This window comes from Quercus suber, unplaced genomic scaffold (assembly GCF_002906115.3).
Source record: "Quercus suber isolate HL8 unplaced genomic scaffold, Cork oak 2.0 scaffold_462, whole genome shotgun sequence".
Lineage (NCBI taxonomy): Eukaryota > Viridiplantae > Streptophyta > Magnoliopsida > Fagales > Fagaceae > Quercus > Quercus suber.
Genome location: NW_027069913.1, coordinates 415,237 through 426,022, shown reverse-complemented (window position 1 = coordinate 426,022; position 10,786 = coordinate 415,237). Strand labels below are relative to the sequence as shown.

The following is a 10,786-nucleotide window of genomic DNA, read 5'->3' as shown; positions in this document are numbered from 1 at the left end:
AGAATAAAGGAAAGATAAGGCAGGAGTGTAGTGAAGAAAAAGTGGCTAAGCAAGGGATACAATTACTAATAAAAAAGATAAGGAAATGAAGAGGGGTAATAATACTAAATTAAAACACATCGAAAGAGAAATGCTTGCAAAAAAAGAAATTGCAACTTTACGAGGCTGTGGACACAGCCCAAATACCGCCAGTTTCATCCCAAACTAGACCTGATTCTCTTTCTTTCAACAAATCCAATAAGATTCTAAATTGCCCGCAAAATGCATTGAAGAAACATAAAAGACTCGTCAAGACACACAAGAGTCCCAAGTTATATCCTTGGGTGTCCAATTGTCTCATTCATCTGAATAAGATATGACAAGTTCAGCAAAAGAAGAAACGAAGAGAGATGGTAATACAACTAATCGAAAGAATACACTTTTCTACAATATAAAACCCAGAATTTGTTTACAACTGAGAAGTGACAAAACTGACAAATACAATATAAATTTTATAAAAAATGGCAAACCTTTGAGTAACCGTGTTACCCTTTTATTCTTTAAATCAAACAAATTCAATCATATACCGGCTATCTCAAACTCTGAACAACGGAAATTACTCTGAAAAAAAGAATTCCCCAAAAGTGAATGACAAAATCGGCTTCATGGCCTAATAACTGACTTGCTCTCATTCAAAACCAACACTTAGACACAGTCGTCCTTTGCTCCCATAGCAAAAAACAGGCTAAACACAATAATCCAAACAAAAACCTGCAATGACAGAAAGGACAGAAAATATGCTTCGCTTAGTACAATAATGCTACTTTTGCTATTGGCATCAACATATAGATTGACAGCAATTATAAAATAAAATGAATTTTACAACACATTAAAAATTATTAAAAAAAGAACAAAAATGATCATTGACTAAGATATAAGGGTACTGAGGAAAGCAAAACTCAAATGATTCAACATTTTACTTAAATATTGAGTAAACTAAAACTAATGAATTAAGAATCGATAACAGGCAGTGGTTAGTCAATAAAAGTACTCATTTTACTATTAATCTTCCAACAACAGAGTGAGATCCATCCAAGAATCTCTACTATGTTGCCTTCGCTCAAATGAATCATAAATCATAAAGGATATCTACACAAGTTTCTAACTTATATCTAGGGATTCTGCACATGCTATAGGAACTTCCATATGTACTCAATTTTAATCAGAGAGGATTCAAATAGTCCTCTTTAGCCTTCCCTTTTAGAGTCTGCCACGTAAATCATGTCAGTACTAGCAAGAAGCTCATATTCTAAATACAAAAAAAAATTAAAATCCAATGATTAACATACTAATCATTGGATACTCAAACTAAATTTCTACAGGAAAGCATTGTCTCCAATTTTTACTGCCTATCAACAGCTGTTCTTATTATGTTCATTTACCCAAAAGTAATTCTGCCAATTACATTCACACACACATACACACACACACACACACACACACACATATATATATATATATTCTAACTGATTTTATTTTAATCTTCTATTAGATTCTTACCATGTCACATTTCCTTTAGATGATAGAATAGATAGATCCCATAAAAGAAAATAAAATAAAATAAAATAAAAACAGATATAGATCTATATACAAACAAAGTCATAATTAATGCCTATTAACAATCACCATAATTATCAAATTTCATATTTAGACAAAAAATAAAAGAGAAAATATACACTTAGCATGGATTGCTGACTAGTATATAAAGTTCTCCAACTCATTACGCGGCAGTTCATAAAACCATCCCGTTGTATTATTTAAACAAGCCACCTGCCTCATTAAATAGGTAATGTGCCTAAAAGTACACGTGGATGATCTTATGAATAGCCACATAGCGGGTATGAGGAATATTACTCCAAATCAGTTTATTGGTAAACTTTTTTCCATATGTATACATGTATATTCTTAAAGAGAATGCTTCATAAAACCCCATTCAACAATGTAATAAATATTGCTTTACAAAAGTGAAATTTATTTGAGGATATCTGTATTGCCATGATTGAAATTAAATGGAGAAAATGCTCTCAAAGTACCTAAAAGGTCAAAATCCATTCCATCCAACCCATGGTTGCTAAAAACCACGTATGTAGTCAAAGATGAGCATTCAAAATTTTACCGAGTCTCTTTATACATTCTCAAGTGTTTAAATCCGATTTCATTTCTGTATGAATAACAGCAAGGTAGTGTATAGCATGCATAGTTGAACGCCCAATAACTAGAGAATTGGCTAATTCTCAAATTCAATAAGCAAGTGATAGACGTAGGCTTACCTCTCTTAATTCAAAAAAACAAAGCTTTTGGAGAATGAACTAGAGGAAGCTGAAGCGTTTGTTCAACACCTCCCAAAATAAGCAATCATCAACAGATAAAATCAAGCATGTTCCAAGATAGAATGAAGCTTTGGAACCCGCCTACGGAACAATGGTTCAAGCCGAAAAGATGGAGTGCCAAACTGCCACCTCTTAGCATCATACATCTCATTCCAGGCTTGCCTTATCTCATCAATTTTGAACCCAAGACCTGCATGGTTGCAGAGTATTCAAATATTTTCTAGTAACAGTGCTTAAATCTGTAAGAAAATACAAGACAATCTAAGAAGCATCATTTTTGCACATTTATTTGTATTACCTTCCAAGGCAGTAGCATTAGAACAATGGTTCTTTATCATAACAGCTATATCTGTTGGAGAAGCTCCTGCAAGTTCAAACTTCTCAACTGCAACCTCTAAACATTCTTCCCAAGTTGGTAGTTCTAGCTTATATTCCACAATTGAACGCTCATAAAGCAAGGTTCCACATAAGAGGTATATCTGCGACCTCATGTTTGCAGCCTGCTCTGCAGCTTCCTCAGCAGAAATATCTTTAAATAGCTCATTTAACCCTGTTTTCTGCGCTATTTCTTTATATTTCTCCGATTTGGAGAGCCCATTTAGACGCTGCTCCTCCATTTCCTCCCACATCAGCATGCCCTTCTCCATGCTGTCCTCAGCCTTGTTATAAAGCTGTAGGACCTCTGAGGAAGGTCCTGTCTCTAATTCAGTCTTTTTCCCAACTGCATAGTACCAACAGAGCTTTGCCTGCTCAAACTGCTGTTGTCCAAGTGCAAGATAACCTTCATAGAAGTCTGGTTTGATTTTCAGAGCTTCTTCATACCTCCTTTCTGCCTTCACATACTCTTTATGTGCCCATTCATATCCAGCCTTAATCTGCTCAAGTACAGATTCCCTCATACTATCTTCTGAAAATAACACCCTCTTTCTTGCCCTGGACATGTGAACATTCCCCCAATTAAACAATGCCAAAGCTGCCATCTCTTGGAACTTATCTGCTGCAATATCAAACAGTTCTTGAGCATCATCATTTGTCACAGTATCCTCCACAGCCTCCGAGTATAGCTTCATCCCTAGCTCATGAAGATCCAAGTACGAGTCAGAATCAAATCCAACATGGTTCTTGAACAGTCGTGCAAACTGCATAATCCAGTCCTCAACAGTGGTCAACCCTCTTTCAACTTCTTTAGCTTTCCCCACATCCCCATTTTCAACAAAATTACTTGATTTTGTATCATCATTCTGCACCTCCTCCGCATTGCTCATCCCCTCATAGACAGGCTCCTGATCAGGACTAACTTCAGCAATATACAATCTAAGAGACCCTTGTGAATCACCAGATGATTCGACCAACCTCAGCTCATCCGTAGTAGTGATTGTGACCAAATCACCCTCTTGATCCTTGTACTTCACAAGAACACCCTTAAGTCCAGGAAACCTATCCCCAACTATATCCCTCACCAACCTCATGCTACAATTACCTGGTAACTGCGCCCACCTAATATCCTCCCCAAACACCAACTTCACTGTCTTTGTAACCACTTCTTCTTCCTTAACAGGCTTCGTAACCACTTTTTCTTTCAGAACTGTATTTGTGATCATTTCCTTATCCTTTACAGCACTCACCTTCTCTTCCACAACCACCTTATCCTCCGCCTTCAATTCACCTTTCCTACCCTTCTTCTTCCTTAGTTTCTCTTTCACCACTTTATGCACCTTTGAAGCACCCATTGGCTCCACATGAGCCAGACCAATTACTTTCTCATCAACGCTGATACCCTTTTCATCTATAGTCCTTTTCAACCTCTCCATATTCTCCAAAGCTGTAGTATTATTAGGTTCCATACTCAAAACAGTATTAACATCTCTAAATGCCAAATCCAATCGATTCAAAGCCTCATAACACTTCGCTCTCTTTAATAGCGCTTTACTGAATCTCGGTGACACTTCTAATGCTAAATTACATTCATTGATTGCTCGGGGATACTCACCAAGACCCAATTCCATATAACAAGAAGCTATATTGCAACGCAAATGTGCAGCATCAATGTGATTTCCAGGTAATAGTTTGATGGCCTTTTCAAATTTCAACATGGCACCCTCATGGTCCCGCTTTTGGAAAAGCTTGTTACCTTCTTCTTTGAGCTCTTGGGACATATTGATGAAGATTGCAGTGTCTTCATCCAGGGCTTTAGGACTTCGGTCAGCAACCTTGCTTGGCTTACCATTTGCATTGCCAGGTTTGTGCTCTACCTGATGCTTCTTCTTCCCTGTTGGCTTTCCCATTGACTAATCCAAAAAAATCTGAACACACAAACGAAAAAAGAAAGCAGCCCCTCAAACCAAAGCTGTCTACAAGCTCTGATTTTTATACCAATTCAAATCCCTTCTTCACCAACTAATACAACCATATATTACACAAGGAAGAAAGACCCTGTATAAAAATCCCTTTCAATCAAAACCCACTTGTTGACCAGTTCATACAAACAAAAAAATTGACATATATAAAGAAAAACAATCCCAAAAAAAAAAAAAAACGCTTGAAAAAGTCTGATTGAATTCGAACAAAAACCCACAACGTAAATTCATGCAAATATTAAAACCCAAAAAAAAAAAAAAAAAAAAGATGACAAACCGAATTTCAGAGCTGGTAGTAAAAATAAATAACAAGCAAAAGAAGAAGAAGAAGAAGAAAGAAAGAAAGAGTAATACCTGGTTGTATGTAGCTTGAGCTTGAGCGTCTATCCGAAAAGAAAAGAAGAGAAGAGGAAAAACTATTTCCCAACCAATCGGGGGATTTAAAAATGATGTCTGTTCTCAACTTTTTGGATAGTGGGCTGTGGGCGTAGTCTCGTCCAAAGGGTACCGTATGGGAAATGACAGACAATTTTCCCCGACCTTTTTCTTTCCTGGCAAAAGGGTCAACGTTTCCCAATGGGAATTTTAACTTTCCTCCACCCGTTGAAGCGCGTGAATTCTAACGCTCCTTTGCCAAACAAAAATGGAAGAATAAAATGCAAACTACCTCCCAGTTTTTAAACTTGTGTACTTGTTTTTAGTTTATAAGTGTCGTGGAAGTTTGTAACGCGTGATTAGTTCGTTTAATAAAATAATATTATTATTTTATTTTCATTATGCAATATAACATCATTTTATTATATGAATTAAGCATTTATGACAAATTTAGGTAGCACTTAACTAAAAATGTAAACAGAAAAACTACTGATTTAAAGAGTAAAATATAAATTTTAAGAATCTAAAATATAAAATTGGGTAAAATATCATTTTCATCTCTAAACTATCAAAAAAGTTCGTTTTTCGTCCCTAAACTTTCAAAAGTTCGTTTTTCGTCCCTGAACTATCACAAAAGTTTATTTTTCATCCCTAAACTTTCAAAAATTCTATTTTCGTCCCTAAACTTTTCCAAATGTATTGATTTTCGTCCCTCTCACATCAGCACACTGTCAAAGCCACGTCAGCACTCCGTCAGACGGAGGGACGAAAATCAATACGTTTGGAAAAGTTTAGGGACGAAAATAGAACTTTTGAAAGTTTAGGGACGAAAAACGAACTTTTGTGATAGTTCATGGACGAAAAACGAATTTTTGAAAATTTAGGGACGAAAAACGAACTTTTGTAATAGTTTAAGGACGAAAATGATATTTTACCCTATAAAATTTTAAGGGCTTGTTTAATACATGTGTTTAAACAACAAATTTTTAATTTTTTTAAAAATATATATATAAGTGAAAAAAAATATAAAAATACATATAATATTATTTAAAAATTAAAAATATATATATAAATTTATGTACCAAACAAGCCCTAAAACAAGTCCTAAAAATTTAGGCAAACAATTTACAATTTAGTCAAAAGTAACGTTTTTGGTTATTGGCATATATTGTAATGATTGGATTGAAGTGTGTGCGTCTGTTGGAAGCGCCAAAAAGAGAGATTGGGGGGAGTACTGCCCAAAGCGCCAGAGAGGCGGGGACAAGACAACCCTATATTCCGCAAAAACAATTATTATAGTATTATATTTATATTTATATTTTTTGATAATCTATACTGTATTATATTATTATATTTATATATCTACCTGTGATGTGTCGCATTTTATTTATTTATTAATGTTTTTATTCTTAACGTATAAGGTTTGGAGTGAGAGTGGGCCTGAGATCTCCTTGAACCTACGGATATTCCAAAAGACAGCATCATTGTTTTACTGTTCATTTCTCGCGCTCTTTCTCTTTCTTTTTCTTTTTCACTTTTTTTCTTAACCAATGAATAAATTCCTCAGAGAAAACGTGTACCTTGATTAAATTTTGAACTCTAAAAAGTCGTCGGCCCAAATAACAATGGCGGTTTTAAAGTAAGATATTTTGGCTTCGTTTAGTTTGTCATTTCAAACAACATTTTTTTATTTTTAAACAGTATTTTACATATTTCAACACATTTTTTCACCCACACGTATTTCAAAAAATTATAAACAATAATTTTTAAATTATTCTACCAAACACCCCTTTTATTTTGTTTTATAGGTTAGGTATAAATAATGGGAAAATGGTGAGTGGATTTGGAGTACCACAAAAAATTCTATTACAACTTAGTAATATTTATCACTTGAGCTTATAATTATAAATAGAAAAATTCACATGTTCAATTCGTAATTAATCAACCAATTAAATGAAACCGATAATTAATTCAATATCATTTTGAATTATTAAATTTTAAATAAAACTATATTATTGGTCTCTAAAATTTGCTTATTGAGCATTATTAGCTTGGTTTCAAAAAATCAAAACATTCAAAAAAGTGTTTTTGCCCCCAGTTCTAAGTTCAACCCAATTTGACCATTTTTTTATTAGACCAAATTGGTGCCCGGTTCCTGGTTGAACCAGCCGGTTTGGTCTAGTTATTAAAATAGTGATTATTAATTCCTCTAAATTCAAGTAAGCACAACTGATTCCTTAAGTTTAAAAAATGAGCATAATTAGTCTTATTAATAGTTGTTAGTCTCATGACATATGTGGCTAATGAAACAATGACATGACAAAATTTGGGTGATGTGACATCAATTTTAATATTAAAAAAGAGTCAATGCTGACTCACTAATAACCCATGACCCGTTAGAAATATAATCCAACCATTTTGTGACCCATTAAGAAATGGGTATTCCCAAATCAAATTGAAAATTGAAGAATGTCACTCCTGATCTGAGAGAGAAGAACGAAATCCCAAATCAACATCCTTCATCCTCACAACCACTATCCTTCTTCGAGAAGTTCTAGACTTTTGGGTCTTCATTCACCATAAGTTTCGCCTCTCAATAGCTAATTCACTATTCCATTGGAATGTTACCCCAAAATATTGTTCAAAGATGAATCTATTCAAAGTTGAAAGCTTGTAGAGTAAGTATGGTGTTGAAGGCAAGCGTTGTGATTGTATTCACTTGCTCTTTCAATTGTGATATTATGTCCATTTTTCATCAATTCATATCCCTAATGCCCAAACCATAATCAATCTTTTCACACAGATTGAGCAAAATGGTACTTTAATAGTTGTAGTAGTTGACATTTGAACTCTAAAACACAACACTAAGCTTAAGAGAGGGTTTTTTTTTTTTTTTTTTTTTTTGGCTTGAGCATTTGGGTTTGAGTTTGATACTTAAATTTGGGAATACCTGTTTTTAACGGGTCAAAAAAAGTTCATTGTATTTCTAACAGGTCATGGGTTTTTAATGAGTCAACAATGGATTTTTAATTGTTTAATATTAAAATTGATACGACGTCACCCAAATTATATCACGCTATTATTCTGTTAGTCACATAAACCATGAGACTAACGACTATTAATAGAAAGATCTATTGTGCTCATTTTTTAAATTTAAAGGACTAATTGTGCTCACTTAAAATTTAAGGGACAAAAAGCGCTCAATAAGCAAACTTCAGGATCCAACAGTGTAGTTTCTTCTAAATTTTAATTACAAAAGTTTTATCCTAAGTTAATTGATTGGTTATCAAAATACATGTTCTATTTCACCACATCAATAATCAAAATATTAACACTTTAACTACGAAATAATTTTGAATTATTAAATTTAATTACAAAAGTTTTATCCTAAACTAATCGATTGGTTATCAAAATACCTTTTCTGTTTCGCACCATCAAAAATCAAAATATTAACACTATAAGTTCTTCTCTTATTTATGTATTTATTTATTTAATTTTTTTTGTGATAAAATTAACACCATATTTGATGACATGGGAAAAAAAGGCTAAAAAAGAAAAAGAAAAGAGGTAAGGGAAAATTTCTCCCTTATAGAGAGACAGAGAGAGGGGAAAAAAAGGCAACTTATATTAATAAATTTTTTGTTTTAAAAAAATGAAAATAAAAAGAAACTTATTCCCTTGATTCCTGGGACCTAAAATACTTGTTTTGGTCTGTATCTTTAAATTTTTGGTTTGTTGTCGTAGGATTAAAGGCCCAAATCATATATGGGGCCTTGGGCCTTGGGCGAGAGCGTAAGTAGTCCGAGGAGGAACGGATGGTAATGAATGGATTAGACTCAGAATTTAATGAGCAAGATACAAATGGGAAGGAGGCCTGATAAGGAATATCTCCTCGGATATGGTGAATACAGCTCAAATATATATTCCAACAATCAAGGTGACCTTCCAAGAGGCTCCCACGATAGGAACAAACATCATGAACATACAAGAAGGAGGGGAACCCAAAAATATCTAAGGTAAAGCTGTTACCACCACATTAAATGAGCTGCAACTACTTTTCTAGCCGCATTTATGTGGAAAAGACCCCTAAACAGTGCTGCCTTAGCTACCACAACTCACAAAAAGTCAAAGAGGATGTCTGATAGGACAGATACTCAAGTAAAGGCCTAAATGACCAACAAGTATATGATCAAAATGATCCAAAGGGAGCTATATAAGGTAAGGGACTTTCCTAGAATAAAGGATCGGAAAAAATAGGGAGAAAACACTGTAGTCACCAAAATTATACTTGTATTCAATTTAGTTGGTTTATATGAAGATTTACCTCCTTAGACAGTGAATTGATTCAGATCAGTGCGCTTTGTTTTTGCTTGATCATCATCTAAATCCATACTAGCCATTGTAAAATTCATTAGGGCACAGTTCTTCGACCTATTCTCTACAAATTTATTGTACTGGGCTCATTGGGCTAAGATCCCCACACATTTTGGGCTTGAACTGTAAAGCGTGACCCTACAGTTGTTATATGATCCGCCCATTCTAAGACTATTCAGTATGAATATGTTTGACAGCATGAGACAAAAAGAAAAGGGGGAAAATTAGATTTTACTTTTAAAACTTAAACGAAAATGGATACTTAATGGTCCATTTAGATTGAGGGGAGGGAGAGAGAGTAAAATAGAGTAGAGTAGATTTGACTCAAAATTAGTCTATTTTTAGCTAACTCTACTCTGCTCCCCCCCCCCCCCCAAAAAAAAAAATCCAAACAAGCCCTAAGGGTTTATTTAGTTGTGATGAAAAAAGTAGTCGGATAGAAAATAGTGAAGGGATGAAAAAATAGGGATAGAAAAGATTTAATTTTCTTTTATATGTGTTTGGTTAGAGGGATGCAAAATGAGAAAATCTAGGACCACAACTTTGCCACAACTCTAGAGTAGTAAACTATGAGTGATAGAGACAAAATGATGGGCCAATGTGAAAGTGATAAGCGGTACTTTCCACATTAGAGTTGCGACAAAAAAAGTTGTAGTCCTAGAACAACGCATAAAAAAGTGGAAAGATTTTTTTTATTTATTTGATTGAAAAGAAAAATGAGATAATAAAAAATGTAATTTATATAAATTTACTCCTATTACATTAAAAATATATATTTTGAAAAAACAAACAAACAAACACCAACCTTAAGTACAAGTGCGAGGAGATGGGAGTAGGTATGTAACTACCCATGAAGCCCCCTCTTCCCCCCACATTTTATCCTTTGGGGGATTCCAAAATCTCCCTAAATTGTACACTCAAAGAAAAACACCTAAATCCCACCATTTTCTTTTATATTTCCCCCCTAACCAAACATCCTCCCATACCATATCCTCTAAACTTCTCTTTCCTCCATTTTCTATAATCCAAATAATCATCCCAACCAAATGGGTGCTAAGAGTTTTATAACTCAATAGCATTGTGTAAAAATCACAGTTTGAATCCCCTTTCCCATGGGTTATAATAGCAACTGATTTTATTTTTATAAAACATCAAATTTATCATTGTGGATGGAGCATGCCAGATCGGGTATGGACTTTATGAAGTATATTTTGACCCAACCCATAGTACTTTTAAGAACCACCCCATTGGGTTGGGTTAAGTTGCTGGGTTTTAATCTTTCTTCTTTTTTTTTTTTTTTTTTTTTTTTTT

At 34.1% G+C, this 10,786-nt stretch overlaps 1 protein-coding gene across 2 annotated transcripts; it reads right to left on the bottom strand.

Moving 5' to 3' along the window:
• Positions 1-396: 396 nt before the first annotated feature.
• LOC111985680 (protein PHOX1) lies at positions 397-5,273 on the bottom strand. 2 transcript variants are annotated; one of them, XM_024017342.2, is made up of 4 exons: positions 5,081-5,273; positions 2,668-4,802; positions 2,310-2,559; positions 397-750 (listed from the first exon to the last, which is right to left on the bottom strand). In XM_024017342.2, exons 2-3 carry the CDS (start codon positions 4,652-4,654, stop codon positions 2,411-2,413), a joined length of 2,136 nt encoding a protein of 711 aa, XP_023873110.2. In that variant the 5' UTR covers positions 4,655-4,802; positions 5,081-5,273; the 3' UTR covers positions 397-750; positions 2,310-2,410. The 2 variants fall into 2 exon arrangements, with proteins under 2 accessions (XP_023873110.2, XP_023873118.2); XM_024017350.2 differs by having other exon boundaries at positions 2,668-4,672.
• Positions 5,274-10,786: the final 5,513 nt, after the last annotated feature.

Excerpts from the sequence above, each read along its gene's own strand:
- LOC111985680 (XM_024017342.2), bottom strand. The coding sequence starts at position 4,654 with ATGGGAAAGCCAACAGGGAAGAAGAAGCATCAGGTAGAGCACAAACCT. Across the intron at positions 2,560-2,667 it reads TAATGCTACTGCCTTGGAAG|GTCTTGGGTTCAAAATTGAT; the intron begins GTAATACAAATA and ends GCAACCATGCAG.